Source organism: Melanotaenia boesemani, chromosome 10, assembly GCF_017639745.1.
Source record: "Melanotaenia boesemani isolate fMelBoe1 chromosome 10, fMelBoe1.pri, whole genome shotgun sequence".
NCBI classification, from domain to species: domain Eukaryota; kingdom Metazoa; phylum Chordata; class Actinopteri; order Atheriniformes; family Melanotaeniidae; genus Melanotaenia; species Melanotaenia boesemani.
In genome coordinates this window covers 3,365,512-3,386,179 of record NC_055691.1, presented here as the reverse complement: position 1 = coordinate 3,386,179, position 20,668 = coordinate 3,365,512, and the positions used below count along the sequence as shown (strand labels likewise).

Sequence of the window (20,668 nt, the reverse complement as noted above, 5' to 3'; positions counted from 1 at the left end):
ATGATGTCTCTGTTTCTGTCCTCTTAGTCTGTTGACATCCAGCAGCAGTTGACCTTCCTGCTGTCCAGATCTCCTAGTCTGCAGGATCTGTCACTGGAGGCCTGTGGACTCAAAGTGTGAGTTTCTGTATGATGAATTATAAAGTTCTGACCACATTTGGACCGTGTTTTTAGTTTTTATTTAGATCCGCTTCAGCTGCTGCGATTCTTCCTGGGGTCCATTTATTAAGTGCAATCAAATGCATGTGCACATGTAATTTATGCAGACAGTTAATGCATAGAAAAACATGGCAACTTTATAAACTATTAAATGAAATACATATTAATATGTAAACACACATACATACACGTACATTCCTACATACACACTCACATACACATCAACGTACAAGTATTCATAAATTTAACACAAGAAAGTCCATGTCTAAATTCAGATGGACAGATATATCTACATTTATAAATATATATATACACACACAAACATCCATATACACCTATACACATATACACACATACTATATACACACATATCCATAGCCATACACACACATACACATAGTCATATACCTACACGTATCCTCATACCCATACACATATATAATTGTATAACTAGATTCTCAGTTTTAATACATGCTGCCGTAATGTACTTTTAATCTGTGATACTATTTATTTTTTATATGTAATTTGATAAATGATTCCACTCATACATTCCTCTATAAAACACTGTCTCTTGATTGCATTTGTTTTAGCTTTAGGTAATGTAAAATTATTCTCAGCTGTGTGACTGTGATGTACCCTTGGATATTTATACTAAAGCTTTTTAGTTTTTGTAGAGTACTATAAGGTTTTTGTTAATGACATATTCTTGATAAAAATGAGTAGTGAATATAATAACCTGCCTTTAACCAATAACCCTTTTAAATTATAGTGCACTGTAATAACATTTGTCCTGTAATTACATTAAGTATTACACATGCTTCTCAGTTTGTTGTATTTGAAGTCTCTTGAGTATTTCCTTTGATGCCCTGGACCAGATTACTTCATGTTTTCAGGTTTAGTTTTGGTATTTCGGCAGATTGAATAACTTGAGCATATTGCCATGCAGCTGTGTGTTTTCTGTTAAAAATAAGTTGATTATTTGGACCGTGTTATAAATCTTTGTGTGACCTGAGTACGCTGCCTCTGTGTTGGACATACCGTTTGTTTGTTTTGTTTTTTCTGCTGCAGGGACTTTGCAGTTAAAATGGCCGCTGCCCTCAAAGAGCACACCTCCTCCCCCCTGCACTCCATGAACCTGTCAGGAAATCCCATTGATGACAGAGGTGTGTTTTCAGATGTTCTCATAAACAAACAGAAATGTGGATCAGAACACACACTGTAACGCAGACAACTTGTGTGTGTGTTTTCATTCACAGGTGTGATCGCTCTCAGTCAGCAGTTACAGAATCTGGATGAAGGACTCAAACACCTTTCACTGAGTCGTGTGTCAATGAAGCCAAGAGGTAAACACACAAGAAAAAAGAAAAGACGAACATCTCCTGATGCTTTGGTGTGTGTGTGTGTGTGAAACTTTCCAGTTTGTGAGTGATGTCATAGTTAGTGCCTCGCTCTCAGTGGAACGCTGTGTCGCTTGTTCCTCTTCCTCAGGACGAAGAATCAGTGACCTGCTGAAGATGAAATGATTGTCTTCATCATCTGAATGAGTTCTGATGTCTTCACAGGTCTGGGTTTTCTCAGCCAGGTGTTGTCCTCCAGTCAGCTGTTCTCAGTTTCTCTGACCCATCTGGACCTGTCGGCGAACCCTGGGATTCTGGTCTCTGAGGAAGCCACGGTACACTGCTCTGTGTGTGTGTGTGTGTGTGTGTGTGTGTGTGTGTGTGTGTGTGTGTGTGCTCCCATGTGTGCATGTGTGTGATCTAGACAGAAAAAGATGAAGAGAGAGCTAATATCATCAATATATTTTTCCTTGTGCCAGAATGTTCATTTCATCCTGCTGAACACAACAGAATTCCCATCAATCTGGGAATCAGATCAAACTGATGGATCAGGTTTCATTTGCTTCCCATCTTTCCTGGAAAACCCAGATTTATTTTTATTTTCACCTGGAAACTCGAAGAAAGTGTAAAATTAAAAATGAGCCGTCCTTATGACTATTAATTAACCATTGTCACAAATTTTATATTAGCTCTTCTCATAACTACAAATTCCCTCACCACGCTCATCAGACCATTTCTGTCTGAGGCAGTCTAATGCTGCCTCTGTAGTTGAGGTGAGGTTAGCTCTATTCAACCTTTTTTGCTGCAAGCACCAGGTGAGGCTGTCAGTCATGTGCACTTGGAGGAGTGGAGGAACCATCATGGGAGAACAAGCCAGTGTATGGGATGTACCACCAACAGATAGCCAAAGTGGCAGATCTGAACAAGTCCTACCAATGGCTAGAGAGGGCTGGACTAAAGGACAGCTCAAAAAAATCATGGCAGCACAGGAGCAAGCCTTGAGTACCAGGGCAGTTGAGGTCCAGATTTACCACACCAGGCAGGATCCCAGGTTCAAGCTGTGCAAAGAGGCCCCTGAAACAATCCAGCACCTCACTGCAGGGTGCAAGATACTGGCAGGCAAAGAGTGCATGGAACGCCATAACCAAGTAGCCGGCATAGTGTCCAGAAACATCTGTGCAGAATATGGACTGGAGACCCCTAGGTCACAATGAGAAAGACCTCTGAAGGTGGTGGAGAACGAGCTAAGATCCTGTGGGACTTCCAGATACAGGCCAACAAAATGGTGGTGGCCAACCAACCAGACATTGTGATCATGGATCCCTTCCAAAAAGCATTTTGATATGTTGTGTGTTTTCTCTGTAATCCATTCTGTATCACTGACTATGAGTGTTGACTCATTTGCTCCGTATGGTGTCTTTCAAATGTGATTTCAGCATAAACCTCATAGACACCCTCCCCTAGCCTGTTATGTTAAAGATTCACATGTCTGCCATCTAGTGGTGGAAAATGGTTTAAGCTTCTCTCTTTCTGGAAGATATGCCTGGTACTTGATGCTAAAGGGTTAACATGCTGTACAATCTCCACACATGTAGGCATGATGTAAATTGGGTTGCTCTTGGGCTGATTTCATGTCAAGAAACAGTTCTTTGTTTTTTCCCCACATTCAGAAAAGGGTTGCACCATTCTGCAAATAGTTTCACCACCTCTCTATAGTCCTTCTCATACCTGTCCCGCATGAGAACCACCAGTTTCGTGTCATTAGCATGTTAATGTTGTGATTCATACTGAAGTTTGCACAAAAGTCGTTTGCCATCAAAGTGTGTATAGCTCATGGTGTATGCATGTGTGTGTGTTGCAGTATCTCTTTAAGTTCCTGTCCAGTTCAAACTCCCTGTCTTATCTGAACCTCAGTGACACCAGCTGCCCTCTGGACACGGTCAGTGGGTCATCTTCAGATTCAGAACAGTTCTGTTGTCTGTGAGCTTCAGATTCTTATTTATTCTGCAAACCAAAGCTTAACTCGGATTTACAACCCCAGCTCCATAAAAGCAGGAACTCTGAATGTTTGCAAATCTCATCAAGCCATAAACATAACATAAACATAAACAACATTTCAGATGTTAAACATTTTACCATTTCATGGAAAATATGAGCTAATTTTTAACCTATTGGCAGCAACTCCTTTTGAATCTGATGACAACAACGCATCAGTAAAAAGCAGTTTCAGGGTGATGTTCAGCATGATGTAGCAGCTCCTCTTCTTCTAACATCTGTCTGGAAACATCTGGGAAGTGAGCAGACCAGTTGCTGGAGGTTTAGGAGAGGAATGTGGTCCCATTCTGGTCTGATGCAGGATTCTAGCTGCTCTACAGTCCTGGACATCATTGCTGGATTTTTGGTTTCATGATGCTCCAGATGTTGTGTATTGGTGAAACATCTGGACTGCAGCAGGCCAGTTCAGCAGCCAGACTCTTCTCCTGTGAAGCCATGCTGCTGTGTTGGATGCAGGATGTGGTTCAGCATCGTCTTGCTGAAATCTGCAAGGTCTTCCCTGAAAGAGACGTCGTCTGGATGGAAGCAGATGTTGCTCTAAAACCTCCATGAACTTTTCAGCATTGATTGAGCTTCACAGATGTGGAAGCTGCCCACGCCATAGGCACTAATGCAGCCCCAAACCATCAGAGATTCAGGCTGTTGAACTTTTCACTGATTACAAGCTGGAGACTATCTCTCAGTCAGCAGGTGTCCATGGTTTCCATAAAGAATTTCACATTTTGATTTGACCACAGAAAAGTTTTCCACTTTGCCCCAGCCCATTTTAAATCCTTTTCCTTTAGAGAATCATGTCTGGTCTTTATGCAGTGCTGCCTGAGAGCCCCAAGTTCACCAGCATCCAGTTTGACATTCAGCCTTGTCCTCTATGAATCGTTGTCAAATGCTCCTCCAGTTGTTTTTTGTATTTTTTTACCAATGACCTTTCCAGCCTTTTGCTGTTCCAACATTTTACAGATGTGTTGCTGCCACCAGATTTAAAGAGTTAATATTTTCCGTGAAATGGTAAAATGTCTCCATTTCAACATTTGATATGTTGTTTCTGTTAGAAATATAATATGGGTTGATGAGATTTGTAAATAATTGTATTTTTTTTACACTTTAGAGAAGAACTGTTTTGGAGTTGGGATCGTATTATAGAACTCACTGATGACTGTTCTCTCACTAATCTTTTTCTATGTGATTTTAAAAAATAATTTCTGTTACTTCTTGTTTGGATTCTTTTTGCTGCTGTTTGAAATGAAATTTTCCTGCTGCAACTTTTCTCTGCAGCTGTTTGTGTCCCTGTCAGCCGGGTGTTGTTACAAACTGATCCACCTGAACTTGGCCCGGAATCCTTTCAGCCACAGGTCAGCTTTACTTACTGATGGACCATAGTATTAAAACCATCCAAACAATGCTACAGTAGCTGAGCACACACACCTCTTCATGGTAAAACACACTCTGAAATTCAGATACAGATGCTCTCTTCATTAATTCAGACAAATAAGCTCATACTCCATAAAAACAGACTTCTCCAGGTGAAAGTGTAATGGCTCATTAAACCACTAGAGGGTGCTGTGAGTCTGCAGCACAGCTGGAAAACTGCACAACAAAATGCAGGAACAAGCGGTTTCTGACTTTTGATTTCTTGACCTGTACATGTTTAAGAAGGTTGGAAATCATAAACTCTGAAAACACCAATACAAACAGTTTCATAAATATTCACACAGATGCTTCCACCAACTCTCTGACTCCTAGAAAGTGAATTAAATTGAAAGATTTGGGGATAATTAATTCATTTCTTTATTTCACTAAACATCTGAATCTCATAAAACATGATGTAAATGCTCTGAGAAACCCTAAAATACATTTGGTTTAGTTTCTACACAGTTCAGGAGATTTTTCTTGTACGCTCTGATGATTTTATCTCACACAACAGCAGCGATCAGAGCGCTCATAAGTCCGGGATGTTTTCTGACATCAGTACATGTACGATTAGAAATGTTGGTAAATCAGAGGCCAAAACATGAAGACATGTCCTCTGACTGGAAGAAGATCTGAGATACTGGCTGTAACAAAAGTCTGACAAACACAGGTCAGAACCTCAGATTGCAGCAAACTTCACACATCTGATAAAACTGAAAGTGTACTTTGTGTTTGTGTAGAAAGGTGCGGGAGGTTACCAGGAGTATTCAGGAGTTCTTCACTCGGAGCTGTGAGCTGAAATATGTTGGACTGTCTGCAACCAAATTACCTCCACAAGCTCTCCGGTGAGTCAAACTAAATCCTCTGGATAAACTCTCTAAAGCAGGGGTGTCAAACATACGCCCTGGGGCCCCCAATTAACCCCCAATTAAAGATTGAGAAGAAAATGTATTGATAAAAATATAGAAATGTATTTATTTTATAAATAAGATTTTATAAATAAAATGATAAACTTTCTAAAATATAAAAGTTTAAATGATTGTAAAATGCATTTAATGTGTGTATATATATATATATATATATATATATATATATATGTATATATATACGCTACTGTTCAAAAGTTTGGGGTCACTTCCCTATTGAATCCCATGGCAAAGCGACCTCAGACTTTTGAACGGTAGTGTATATATATAATGAAAATATAGAATAAAATAAATAGGAATAAGTCAAATAAAATATATAAAAGAACAAGATATAGAAATATGGAACAGTAACATATCATGATAATGTACTTCTTCCTGGTACTCAAACAAAGGGTAAAATGTGGAGTTTTCATTATTAAAAGGTTATCATGTTGTTATTTTACTGATCCTGACTGGAGATCAGGTTGCACTAAATGTGGAACCTGAAATAAAATGACTTTAACACCCCTCTTTTAAACTTTTATTAATCAGAACAAAACTAACTAATCTGTTCCTCCCCAGGTGTTAAAATTAAGTTTCTCCATCCTCAGATGAACATCATGAGTTTCGATATACAGATGGTGGTCAATCTGCTTGGCATCTCTGCCTGCTGCACCTGCTGCGGTGCCCTTTGGTGGCAGCAACAAGATCTTCAGCTGGTTCCACCGATCATACATGTTTTTCCCCTAAACCAGGATATCTCACGGTGGGGGGCAGTGGCCGTAGGGACGTCTCCCCGCCACCCCCTGCAGCTGCTCTTATTTGGGTGTTGGACCCCAGCCTGTGTCCCTCCTCTGTAAACACAACCAGTAGCTCGCCTTCTCCATCTCTTCCACCAGCTCTCATATGCCGCTGCTATTCCCTCCCCAGGGCATAGTGAGCACTATTATGAGGACCAGGGCAGCTGTAGACTTCATCAAAGCATCTGGCCTGAGTGCTGTCTCTGTGAACTTGGGTGGAAAGACGGGTTGGGTGCCCAGGTCAGCTTGCATCTCCCATTCCTTTCTGTGAGTGAGCAGACATGTCGGTCTTCTCCGCACTGATGCACATTGCTGCTGGTTCTCTCCTGCTCTGTAAATTGAATACCTGGCCAATGCGAATCTGAGGAGTTGTTTGCCTTAGCCCTGCATCCATCCAGCTGTCCTTCCTCAGTATCTGTGCCGCCAGAGGAGGCGCCCCTATGTTATTTCTACTTTGCATCCATACAGTATATGCTGGAGGGTTCATTCTCCTTTCTTGTCCGGTGATACAGCCTTGATGACGTAGCGGTCCTGCTCTACCATCAAGACCTTCTCAACAACCATGATCTTCCTCTGCTCTCTTGTGGCTTTGGTCCAAAACTGAACTGGTTCTCTGCAGCCCAGCACTGCCTAGCTGACCTACGTTCTTCCTAAGACCTCTTTGTGTAGCAGCCTGCTAATGGCTTTATCTACTTCCTCCTGGGCTCTCCAGCTACACTCAGTGTGAAAGGTTACCCCTACCCCCTTCACTGCTTCATCCCTGACTCTGTTACCTCAAATAACTACATTGGAAACTGCAGAGTGTTCTTTCTGAAGAGGCCTACATCAGAGAAACAGCGGGGAAGGCCCAACCACTTTCTGATGTAGAAGTTGGAGATGCTGTTTATTTTGCTGCTTTTGGAAGATGGGATCTTACACACATCACTCGCTGGAAGAGTGTAAATTGTTAGCGCCATACCTTTAGCTTCCCTGGAAGGTGGTGGCCATAGATCTTTACGAGTCCCTCCCTTAGCTTCATCCATATCAGCCTCCCTGAGAGTTGGTCTGAGAACTCTTGTGTATACTCACTCCCAAGGCTTCGTCCAGCTTTCTCTGCTAACAGCGGTATCTACTGTGTGGAAAAACCTCTATGCAAACTCGACCAACTTGTTCAGGACAGAGCCGTACACGTTTGCCATGTCCAGTCATCCTTTACAAATCACACTGTATCATTATTTACTAAACAGAAAGTCAGAATCAGTGTGAAAAACTGCATCTGCTCACAATCCAGCAGCTTGTAGAAGCACCTTTATCCGCAGTAAGTGAAATTAATGGTTTTCTGGATGACATTAATAATCTAGTTACTTCTTTTTCTACTTTGTTTCTGGTCATTGAAGTTTGCAGCACCGGTTCTGCGCAGCTCTCTGAATGTCCCTCCATAGCATCTCAGTCAGGATGAGGTCAGGACTTTGGCTGGATCACACTGAGACCTCCTCTTCCTCCTCCTCCAGCCTCTCGGAGAGACTGAACCAGAGCAAGGCTGCAGGTCCAGATAGGGTCGAACTTGGACTGGGCCATGTTACCACTATGATTCTTTTAGTTTTCAGCCATTCTGTTGTAGATTTGCTGCTGTGTTTGGAAGCATTGTCCTGTTGCATGAGACAGTTTCAGTCAAGCTTTAGCTTTTGTACAGATAGACTCACATCTGACTCTAAAATACTTTGGTATTCAGAGGAGCTTGTGGTCCACTCAATGACTGCAAGGTGTCTAGGTCTTTTAGCTGCAGAATAATCCCAGATCATCATACCTCCATCACTGTGCTGACAGTTGGTATGAGGGGTTTTTGCTGATATGCCATGCTTGGCTTTTTTGTACATTCTGATCAAACATCTCCACTTTGGTCTGGTCTGTCTAAAGGACATTGGACCTCATTCACCAATCATTCCTACGAACAGATTTGTTCCTACTTATGAACATTTTATGAAAATTGTGGCATTCACCAAATATTTGTATCTTGGATTTGTTCTTAGATAAGAAATACCGTTCTAACAGAATCAGCATTTGTGTTGTTTTCTGCTGCTCTGTTAACTAAAATACAATAATAAAACTACAATAATGCTTATGTCAGATTTTTAAATAACTGTTGGTGAAGCCCGATGCATTTTGTTATTAGGACTTCCACTGAAGCCAACATAAACACCAACCATGAAACCACCCAGGAAGTGTGACTGTTGCTCCAGATTCCCAACATACATCATAAAGATGAACTTTCAGTCTGTTTAGTAACATCTGGAAGTTTGTCCTTCATCACTCTGTTTGTTACTGTCACCAGATTATTACTACAAGGTCTGGCAACCAACACTCATCTCTTTGGTCTGGAGTTAGACCTCAGCAGCTGTGAGGTACACATACCCATGACACTGAGCAGAAAAATCTGTGTTTTCATGTGTGATGGGATCTAACTGGAGATTATGTGTTTGTATGTAGCTGCGCTCAGCAGGGGCTCAGGTGATACAGGAGCACATCTCTGAAGCCACAGCCATCAGAAGTCTGGATATCTCAGACAACGGTATGTAACACACACTTCTTGTGTCACAATTTTATAAAATAATTTATGTTTTCAATCAAATAAATAAAACAAAATAGAAATAGAAAAGCAACATCAGTGAGGTTGGTATCGGACATTCAGTCATCTCATTATTTGAATCAACATTTTATGTCCGAACAGGGAGAAGGCAGAAGTTTAACGATGAGTTTAAGTTCTAATATGCATGTTAATACACTTACTGTCTACTTTATCAGATCCACCTGTTCAACTTCCTGTTAACACACCCATCTAACCAGCTAATCACATGCCTGCAACTCATTGCATTTAGTCATGTAGACATGACAACTGTTGAAGTTCAAACTGAGCAAGAAGAAGAAAAAGTGTCTTTGAATGTGGCATGGTTGTTAGTCTGAGTATATCAGAAACCATCTCTAGGGTTGACAGAGAATGGTCTGAAGAAGAGAAAATGTCCACTGCGCAGCAGTTGTCTGGACCAAAATGTCTTGCTGATGTCAAAGGTCAGGAAAGAGTGGGCAGACTGGTTGGAGATGATAGAAAGGCAACAGGAAGTCCAATAAGAACTGGTTTCAACCAAGATCTGCAGAACAGCATCTCTGAACACACAACACATCCAACCTTGAAGCAGATGGGCTACAGCAGCAGAAGACACACCGGGTGCCTCCTGTCAGCTAAGAACAGGAAACTGAGGCTACAATTCACACACACTCACCAACACTGGACAATAGAAGATGGAGAAACGTTGCTGGTCTGATGAGTCTCCATTTCAGCTCCACATTGTTGGGGTCAGAATTTGATGGAAAGCCATGAAAGCATGGATCTATTTTGCCTTGGATTAACCATATCTCCTTCTCCTTCAGACTGAGAATTGTTACTGACCGTCTCAACCCCTTTATAACTACAGTGTGGCTATAAATATGGTGGTCTATCTGCTTGGCATCTCTGCCTCTGCCTGCTAACATAACAGTTTTCAATAAACCACTTCTGAATCATCATTGGATTTTGTGCATAACAACATGATCTTTAGTTTTCTATACAACTTATTACAGTTAATAGTCGCTTTAACGCTGGAGTCTATCCCATTAATTAGCAGGCAAGAGGCAGGGTGTACACCCTGGACAGGACACCAGTCCATCGCAAAACTAACTGATTAATAGTGATTAAAATTTTTAATCATTGTCTGGCACTAATCTGAACCAGACATAATAAACTAATCTAAAAAACATCTTTATATATGTGTTTTAGCTTTTCTAAGAGTATATAATATTAAATTTAAGGTTTCACAAATTTTGGTAGAATTATTTTTGGTGCAAGTGTTTTTGTTTTTTGTTTTTTTTTGCCTTGTGCACCAGTGCACCTTTACTCATATTATAATTATAATTTTAAGCCCTGAATAATGATGATGATGGTGTTATCTGCAAACATATAAACGCCAAAGGTCCTAAAATAGATCCCTGAGGAACCCCGCAGTAACCTGCGACTGGTTGTCACTGATCAGGTGGTTTCCATAGAGAATGATTGTTCTGCAGTGCTCCAACTCTTTCCCCTCTCCCTCCTGTCTTCATGTGGACTCCTCCTTCACATCCTGCTCCTCTGTCTGGTTGCAGGTCTGGAGAACGACATGGTGACTCTGGTTCTGGCTGCTGGTAGGTCTCAGTCTCTTCGTCACCTCTCTCTGGGGAGAAACTTCACCATGAAGTCCAGGTATGGTAAAAATCATACACAAATCCATTTCCTCCTCCGTCTTCAGGTCTGCTGATGGGAAATCCCTTTACCTGATTCTGTTAATGATGCTAAATGTTCCTGTGCTGAGTATGTTCATTTATATTTAATATTTCAGGTCTAACTTAATGTTTTCTGTCATCTCTTCTTCTTGTCTCCTCCCTTGTTCGGACCTCGAGCAGAGCTCTCACCGACCTTCTTCATCGTATCGCTCAGCTCATTCAGGATGAAGAGTGTGTAAGTGGTTTTCCTCCTTCATCTCAGCAGATCAAGCAGCTGCCTGATGTCTTCCTCAGTGTTGGTGTGTGTGTATGTGTTCAGCCTCTCCAGTCTTTGTCGGTGTGTGACTCCAAGCTGAACACAGGGATACACATTCTGCTGAGTGCTCTGGGTGGACACGCTACTATAACCGAACTGGACATCAGTGGAAATAACATTGGAGACACCGGAGCCAAAATGCTGGCTAAAGCCCTGATGACCAACACCACGCTAAGGTACAAATATACACACACATTAGTCTTTAAAATAACCCACCAGATATCTTAGACTTTAGATGATGATTTACCAGATTAAGAGTTACTTGAACATTTATAAATTTGAAATTTGAAATTTGAAATTTATTTACTGGATAGGCCCTTGAGATGCAACATCTCATTTTCAAGGGAGTCCATGAAATGGACCTGATTTTAAAATCAGGATGTTAGGATTTAAGTAAAGAAGAGTTGACATGCAGTTTTATGAGCTGTTAAATGGAGCTGTGGTTGATCTGCTGAACACCCAGACTGGTCTGACTTTAAATGAAGCAGCACTAGTTGAACTGGTTTGAACCTGCATGAGTGGTTAGACCTCTATCTGGTGTGTTAGTTTGGTCCAGTTTGATTTTGTATTAAATCAGTCAGACATGTTTACATGTGTTTTAGCCAATAACAATAGGTTGGAGTCAGTTTGTTCTGATTGTTATGATAAAGTTCTGATTGAATGCTGAAGCTTTAGAAACCATCACCTAACAACTAATACAGATTATAATTCTGACTGGATTAAAAACAGCTGTTTACTGATTACTGTTGATGGTTGTAAATCTTTTTCATAACACTAAGAACTTGAGTCATCAACTTCAGCCAGATGTTGAAAGACCAGGGACCTCATTTATAAAGCTGGCGTAGGACCAAAAAGTGGCGTATGCCAAATATATTATGTACGCACAAAATCTGGGAAAACGGAAAACTGTTTCAAGGAAAATCAAGGAAATGATGAGGTGGCGAGTCTGCTGCCAACATCTACCAGTCAGTAAAAGAAAATGCAGAAAGTAAGCTTTGTAGTAAGTAAGCTCTTCTATTTTGAGATCCAGCAGAGTGGGACAGACTGGTGCGTCTAGAAGTGATGCAACACTTATGAAACACACAAGAGGTGGAATTCCTTTATTTATTTATTTATTCTTACACAATTCTTTTTTAACTGTTTTCCCAATTTCCATCGAGACAGTCTCCATTTCCCACAACTCCTTGGCCACATTGTTAATAGTCGACATAGTGTCGCTCTGCACCTGCAGGACTTCCTCGGAGGACACGGCTGCTGTGTGCTGTGTGGAGTCTCTGGCCTCACCCTCTCCAATCACAGCTGCACCACCGCCAACCCATCTGGAACACCCAGGAGCTATAAATAAATATTTTTTAACACTAAATAAACTGCTGCCAATCTCAGATGTATCTGTACATATTTATTTTATGCATTAAAACAAAAGACTACATTACCGCCATCATTACTGTCATTTAGCAGATGCTTTTCTCCAAAACGATTTACTGTGGGCTGTAGCGTCTTGCCTAAGGTCCCAAGTAGAAGGTGTTACTGTTCACCACTGGGAGATTTGAACTTTGATCTCCCGCATGGCAGACAGATGCTCTACCAATCCAGCTGCATCTGATGCCTCGGGAGTGTCTGACACTGTGCCCACCAATTAAACATTTTTATGTTTTTCAACTTGGTCCATCCGGATTTCTACCTCACACCTGAAACATTCTGCTTCTTCCCTCTTTTTTCCTCCTGAGCCATCATGGAAATGATGTGATGAATATTTATTATAGGCGTTTACCAGATCATTTATAGCCACCCTGTTGACATGGGAAGGCGCTCCCTCACGTGCGTCTGCTTCAGAGTTGATTCTGATTTATAAACGGAAACAGGCTTGGGACGTGCATGCACATGTGTTTTAAATCTGAATGTTAAAGTGCACTGCATTTCCTTTTTGCACTGCAGACGCCATCTGTAGTTTGCTCTGCTATGCAGTTTTATGCATGAGGCCCAAGAACTCTAAAGGGACTCAGACCAGGACCTGGACTGCAGCAGCAGAATGTCTGACGGCAGTTTCTGACCTGGCATCCTTCTTTTCTGTCTTCAAGGACTTTATCCTGGGACAGAAACAATGTCACTGCCAGAGGTTTCCAGGATGTGGCTGATGCCTTGGAGAGGTCAGAACAAGCACACACAACTGTCATACATTTATGGTGATTCATTAGCCCAGTTTTTTGTATAATCATAATCATGATATGTTTAAAGTAAAAAAATATAAAAAAAGAAAATGTTCCCTTTCTCAGTGAATGAAGCTGATTAATTTATGTCAACCATAGCCATGCCAAAAACAAACAAAACATCTGCAATATCAGCAACTAACATCTCTAGCATCAGCCGCTAACAGCTCCAGCATCAGCAACTAGCAGTACTGACATCAGACGCTAACAGCTCCAGCATCGGCAACTAGCAGTACTGACATCAGACACTAACAGCTTCAGCATCAGCAACTAGCAGTACTGACATCAGACGCTAACAGCTTCAGCATCAGCAACTAGCAGTACTGACATCAGATGCTAACAGCTCCAGCATCGGCAACTAGCAGTACTGACATCAGACGTTAACAGCACCAGCATCGGCAACTAGCAGTACTGACATCACACGCTAACAGCTTCAGCATCAGCAACTAGCAGTACTGACATCAGATGCTAACAGCTCCAGCATCGGCAACTAGCAGTACTGACATCAGACGTTAACAGCACCAGCATCGGCAACTAGCAGTACTGACATCACACGCTAACAGCTTCAGCATCAGCAACTAGCAGTACTGACATCACACGCTAACAGCTTCAGCATCAGCAACTAGCAGTACTGACATCAGACGCTAACAGCTTCAGCATCAGCAACTAGCAGTACTGACATCAGACGCTAACAGCTTCAGCATCAGCAACTAGCAGTACTGACATCAGACGCTAACAGCTCCAGCATCAGCAACTAGCAGTACTGACATCACACGCTAACAGCTTCAGCATCAGCAACTAGCAGTACTGACATCACACGCTAACAGCTTCAGCATCAGCAGCTAGCAGTACTGACATCACACGCTAACAGCTTCAGCATCAGCAACTAGCAGTACTGACATCAGACGCTAACAGCTTCAGCATCAGCAACTAGCAGTACTGACATCAGACGCTAACAGCTTCAGCATCGGCAACTAGCAGTACTGACATCAGATGCTAACAGCTCCAGCATCGGCAACTAGCAGTACTGACATCAACCACACTGACATGGTCTGAAACAGAACTCAAGATTACTGAGAGAAATGAACATTTCTCAACAGTTTTGATGGTTGTTTTCTTTGTTTGCAGGAATTTCACACTGCAGGAGGTGTATCTGCCTCTGACAGACATCACACAGAGTTACCGTGGCAACCCTGACCGAACCAAAGAAGCCCTGAACAAGGTTGTTAGGACAACAGAGACAAGAAATTAAAATGTTCAAGTATTGAATTGAAGATGATGCTGGAGCTGATGTTTTCACTTAGAGTTCTGCTCAGTTCTGCAGAGAGGACCAGTTCAACTGATGGAAACATTCTTTTATTAAAATCTAATCTCAACCTGGTATTTTTATTACTAGCTGTTCAGGACTTACAGAAAAGTTGTAAAATGACAGTGTGTTGGACAGTGTTGGTTCAGATTAGACTGAACACAAATCTGATGAGTGGTTTAATGGAAATTAATTTCTCTGGTGATCTAATTTGTGTTTAAATGTGTTCAGATTCAATTTTGTTTACATAGAAACAACCAGAGGCAGTCTGGGACCATGGACCTTCAACAACCCTTTAGAAGCCAACACTCTGAGAAGGTACAGGGAGGAGAAAGTTATCATGAGATTTTCTATCAGTTTGAGTTCATCTCTGGATCTTCACATAATGAACAGTTTCCTACCTGCTGTCCATAGGTGGTCCAGGGAATGTGTCAGAAGCTGGAAGACAGCCTTCAACGTTTAAACCACCTCAACATTCAGGAAGTCCAGACTGACATCCAGAGAGCACACGATGTTCTGCAGAACACCAGGGAGTCTTTAAAGGTTTGTCATAAAAAATGTAGGAATCATTTTGACCAAAGTGATCTGAACCAGTCTGTGCGTGTCCTTGCAGTGTCAGCTCTGACAGAAATTCTGCCTCCATGAGGACACTAATGTTCGGTTTGGTTCTGACCATCAGATTCTGTTGGTTTATGAAGATGTTGAAGTATACTGGCAAACTGTTGTTTTCCTATCATCATGCAGCTGCTTCCCTCTCTGTGTGAGGAAGACAGGAAGTCTGGTCCTGACGAAGACAGGGTCAATGACATCCTCACCGACACTGCTGCTGCACTGACTGATGAGCTGACCAGAAACATACAGGTACAAATACGGCTCTATAGGTCTACAGCCATACAGAAATACAGGTGTACTATATATAGAAAACCCTTCCCTCACCCACCCCCCATCTCCCTTGGGTTGGCTGGGTTGCTGTTCATCTCCAGCTTGGGTCCTCTACCAGAGTCCTTCTTAGCTGTTCCTAGGATTGATTTTTTCTGGACCGAGACGTCTGATGTGTTGGACCCCCTTTTCCAGTGTGCTGGAAACCCTGCACTCCCAGTGCTCCGATGACCACTGGTACTTCCTCCTCCTTGTGCCTTCTCAGAGAGTTGCCTTCACCTTCCAGGCTTTCTCCAGTTCTTCCTTGAGTCCTTGGTATTTCTCCAGTTTCTTGTGTTCCTTTTTGCTGATATTGCCATCTTTCAGGAGGACTACAGCTTTCCTCTGTTGCTTATTCATGGCAATTACCCTTTTATTGCCCTGTATCTGGAAGTCCCACAGTATCATAGCTCTTTTATTCTCCATCACCTTAATCCTGGAGGTGTTTGCCACTGTGATCTAGGGGTCTCCAGTCCATATTCTACACAGATATGTCTGTACACTATGCCAGCTACTTACACCCTGCTGTGAGGGGCCGAATTGTTTCAGGGGCCTCTTTTCACACCTTGCACCTGGGATCCTGCCTGGTGTCAATCTCTCAATGCTTTAAAAGGGTTCCAATGACTTTGCAAATTTTGGGTGTTTGATCGATGGAAATTTAGCTAGCGATCATTTATTATGTTTATGTTTTGAAAACAGATTTAGGGAAAGATTCACATCACATCCATAACTGGAGAAGTAGTGTTTCAACAGGTCAGCAGACTGAAGCCAAACATCATCAAAAAGATACTTTATTTAAAAAAAAATCTATAACACTACAAAGTTGCACAAGCATTTGCTTTAAATTTGACTGAAATTGGTCTGCAACATACAAGAACACAGTCACATAAGCACCATTTTCGCCTACTTTTCCCATTTAAAAACACTGATTTAAACACTGACAAATGAGAGCAGTAAGTAAGGGGTTAAGAAAATATCCTTCATTAAACACTGAGTCAAAGATGAGACAGGGAGTTGTATGAGGGTAATGAAGTAGTGAAGCCTTAGCTTCCCCTCAAATGCATCACACACAGACAGCCAGCAGATGGAGGTCTTTTTAAATGTATTGTTGTGTGAATGCATTGACAAATTGATGTGTAAATGGACAGTGTTAGATGACTTCAGTTTCACCACCCCTAGAAGACTGATGGACTAATTGACAAATTAGTATGACAAATTTCCCAGACTCTGGGAATGACGAAGAATACAACACACCTGACAACACAATGAACTCGCAAAAGAACAAAAAAAGCAAGGGAGCTTAAATACTGAGGGATTAAATTAACAAGAAGCAAGTGGGACAAGGACTGGATGGTGGTAACAGCAAGCAAAGTAAAGAAAATAAACAAGGGGGATAGACTCTACAAAATAGAGTAAAACAGGAAAAAGACAACAAGGGGACTGAAAGACAACCCAGAACAGAAACTAAACATAAACATTTACAATTTTAGGAGCTGGCAGAAAACCTGATGAAGGATGCAGAGGCAGCTTGTCCACGAGTGGTCCAAAGGTCCACTGTGTGCAGGACTATGTCAGAGAGTGTGTCCAAAAGAGTGAGACAGACACACATCTTTCTGAGAAGCACCCTGGTGGAAACTACAGGGAACATCATCAGCACCAGGCTGCGGTAAGAAGCTCTGCATTAGGTGGAGCATTTCTTTTTTAATTAACCTCATTTACAGATTAATTACTGAAGACCCAACATCATGTGATTTACTATTGTCATCCACTCTAGAAACTTTGTCTCAGATGGATTTGATCGAGATTTTCTGTTAAAAACTGATTAAACTATAAAGAAGACCTTTGTTTCTTTTTTTTTTAAGAATGAAAAATAGATCAAAATTGTGTTAAATCTAAAGTCAAAATCCACACCACCAGTTGATTATATGGGTTTAATTCATGTGTCCTGATTTAATTTGTTCAGCTATAAATGAGAAATAAATGCCAGATATTTATATCTATTTTTCTTCTTCCAGTGAACTGAGGCAAAGTTTAAGTGTAACTATAACTGAAAGCATCATCGAACAAGTGCTGCAGGATCTGTCAGCAGCTCAAGAAAAAGTGGTAAATATGTCTGCAGCTGTGGTCGACATGTGCTGGACTGAGTACACAAAAATGTAACAAAATCCAGTAGTTTCCAAATCTCATCAAGCCATATTTTATTCCCAATAGAACAACATATCTCATGTTGAAACTGGGAACTTTTACCACTTCATGGGGAATGTGAGCTCCTTCTGAATCTGATGACAACAACACATCTGTAAAAAGCAGTTTCAGGTTGATGTTGTGTAGCATCTCCTCTTCTTCTAACATGTCTGGAAACATCTGGGAAGTGAGGAGACCAGCTGCTGGAGGTTTAGGAGAGGAATGTTGTTCCATTCTGGTCTGATGCAGGATTCTAGCTGCTCTACAGTCCTGGACCGTTTGGTTTCATGATGCTCCAAATGTTTTCCATTGGTGAAACATCTGAACTGCAGGCAGACCAGTTCAGCAGCTGGACTCTTCTCCTGTGAAGCCATGCTGTTGTGATGGATACAGGATGTGGTTCAGCATGGTCTTGCTGAAATCTGCAAGGTCTTCTGTGAAAAGGAGCAGATGTTGCTCTAAAACCTCCATGTACTTTCCAGCATTGATAGAGCTTCACAGATGGAAGCCGCCTATGCCATAGAGGCACTAATGTAGCCCCAAACCATCAGAGATGCAGCTTTTCACCTGTCCACTGATAACAAGCTGGATGCTCCCTCTCCTCTTTAGTCTAGAGGACATGCAGTCCATGGTTTCTTGAAAGAATTTTACATTTTCCTCCATCTGACTACAGAACAGTTGCCTCAGACTATTTTAAATGAGCTCTGGTCCAGATGTTTTTTCTGGAACCTGTTCACATATGACTTTGCATGATAGAGCTTTAACTTGCATTTATGGATTTCAGAGTGAACTGCGTTCACAGACAGGAATTTCTGGAAGTGTTTCTGAGTCCATGCAGTAATTTCTAGTAGAGAATCGTGTCTGGTTTTAATGCAGTGCATCCAGCATCCAGTTTAGACCTTCAGCCATGTCCCATGCACACAGAGATTCCTCCTGATTCTCTGAATCTTCTATGAAATTATACACTGTAGATGGTGGGATCTTCAAATTCTTCACACTTTTATTTTGAGGAACCTTTTTCTGAAATTGTTCCACAGTTTTTGACCTAGTTCGTCTACGATTGGTGAATCTGAATAAGAGACTGTCTTATTTGTCAAGGGTTCCTACAGTTTATTTTATTTGTACCCATTGCTTTTCCAGCCTTTTGTTGCCACTGTTCGAACTTTTTACAGATGTCTAGCTGCCATCAGATTCAAACAAGCTCATATTTTTTTTTATAAAACTGTGAAATGTCTCAGTTTTAACATCTGATATGTTGTTTTTGTTCTATTCTATTGGGAAGAATATGGCTTCATGAGATTTGGAAATGACTGCATTCTACATACCTTTTTGGAATTGGGGTTGTTAATTATATACTTTTAGAAATACCATCTACAATACATTTTACATCTCTCTTCTGGTGTCTGGAGAGTTGTTGTCCATGAGTGTGTAGTCATAGAGCTCAGTATCAGATTAACACCAGGACCAGAAGCAGAGATGTTCCAAGCCATCAAAAATTAACAGTTAATTATCACACATTTACACTGTGTGTGATTATATTACAAACTGAGACCTCTTCTCCTTATTTACTATTAGGATTCCCTTATTAAAGAACACTCATGTAATACTGCAAAAATCAACATTCCTGAACTCCGACTGGCCGACAAGGAATTTCCAACTGATGACGTAAGAGATCCAAACACTGGTCTATCCCTTTGTTCTGTCCTTCACTCATTCACACCATTTTGCTTGCTTGTTTCTCCTCTCTCCATCACCAGTACTGTCCTGCTTTCTGGAGGAACAGTCTGCACTCCAAGAGTTTGAGACCTGCTGCTTCACTTAAGAGTAAGAAACAACCCTTTACCATCTGATCCAGATCAGTTTATCATAGTTCTTGAACCGATTTCATCCCAAAGGTCCACGTAAACACAGATACCTCCAGGTTCATCCGTGAGCGCCATGTTGCTGCTGTAGCTCTAAGAAACATAAAGACAAACTAAGTTTCACAGTATTATCAAACAATACAAGAAAACCTATGTTAGAACTGGGTTTGATCTGTTTTCCTTTTACTGGTAAAAATAAGAATGAAGTTTTACTGGAACTGACTCCCTCCAGAAAGTCCTCTTTTAAAACATGACTCATTCCTGTTTCATCCAATGACTCCCTGACCTCAGTCAGGCCTTGACTCAAACAGATGATTTTTCCTCAGCTATCCATCGCGTGTTCATTCTTCATTCACACTGATTTTACAGCACTTCTTATCCTTGTGTTGCTTCAGTTTCAGACTGTCAGTCAGTCCTGGGTCCTCCTTTATCAACCTTTGTCATGCACAGGTTTAACCATCTTCTACCTTAAATGTTTTTAAATATCAGATCAACTCTGACCTGAGTATACACAGAATCCAGCGGTAGAGCAGGTGCACTGATTGTTTCTGCAGGTGTGAGCGATCTCAGCTTCTCCATGGAGTCTTTGTTTCATCAAAATACTAATTACTCAGTCATTTTTCAGAGAGAAATAAACAGACATGTAGCTTCATTGGTTTTAAAACATACAAAAGATGTCCATGACAGACCGTTGAGAGCTGATCATCATCGATCTGATGTTATCTAATAATATTTCAGACTGAGCTCTGCTGTGAGGTCATCATCAGACAGCTGATCTGATTGGTGAGGTCACAGAGTGACTTTTGATCACATACCACTTCCTGGGACAGATCACGTTAAATTTGTCGTGATCTGGGATCTGTGTTGAAAAGTTATACTAACTCTGGACCAAATCAAATTTATTTCTCTTGAAGAATTCAACATCAGACTGAAATTAAAGAGGA

The 20,668-nt window shown here is 41.3% G+C and overlaps 1 protein-coding gene across 1 annotated transcript in view; it reads left to right on the top strand.

Moving 5' to 3' along the window:
* carmil2 (capping protein regulator and myosin 1 linker 2) overlaps positions 1-20,668 on the top strand; it is a 66,302-nt gene that overhangs the window by 8,368 nt on the left and 37,266 nt on the right. Inside the window, exons 10-30 of the mRNA XM_041997703.1 lie at positions 28-116; positions 1,227-1,321; positions 1,415-1,501; positions 1,721-1,830; positions 3,357-3,434; positions 4,823-4,899; positions 5,698-5,802; positions 8,974-9,043; positions 9,129-9,210; positions 10,815-10,911; positions 11,112-11,166; positions 11,251-11,423; positions 13,326-13,394; positions 14,583-14,676; positions 14,992-15,078; positions 15,175-15,303; positions 15,505-15,621; positions 17,169-17,344; positions 17,694-17,781; positions 19,438-19,527; positions 19,620-19,686. Of these exons, the coding sequence (XP_041853637.1) occupies positions 28-116; positions 1,227-1,321; positions 1,415-1,501; positions 1,721-1,830; positions 3,357-3,434; positions 4,823-4,899; positions 5,698-5,802; positions 8,974-9,043; positions 9,129-9,210; positions 10,815-10,911; positions 11,112-11,166; positions 11,251-11,423; positions 13,326-13,394; positions 14,583-14,676; positions 14,992-15,078; positions 15,175-15,303; positions 15,505-15,621; positions 17,169-17,344; positions 17,694-17,781; positions 19,438-19,527; positions 19,620-19,686 (2,035 nt within the window). The remainder of the gene's footprint in view (positions 1-27; positions 117-1,226; positions 1,322-1,414; positions 1,502-1,720; positions 1,831-3,356; positions 3,435-4,822; positions 4,900-5,697; positions 5,803-8,973; positions 9,044-9,128; positions 9,211-10,814; positions 10,912-11,111; positions 11,167-11,250; positions 11,424-13,325; positions 13,395-14,582; positions 14,677-14,991; positions 15,079-15,174; positions 15,304-15,504; positions 15,622-17,168; positions 17,345-17,693; positions 17,782-19,437; positions 19,528-19,619; positions 19,687-20,668) is intronic.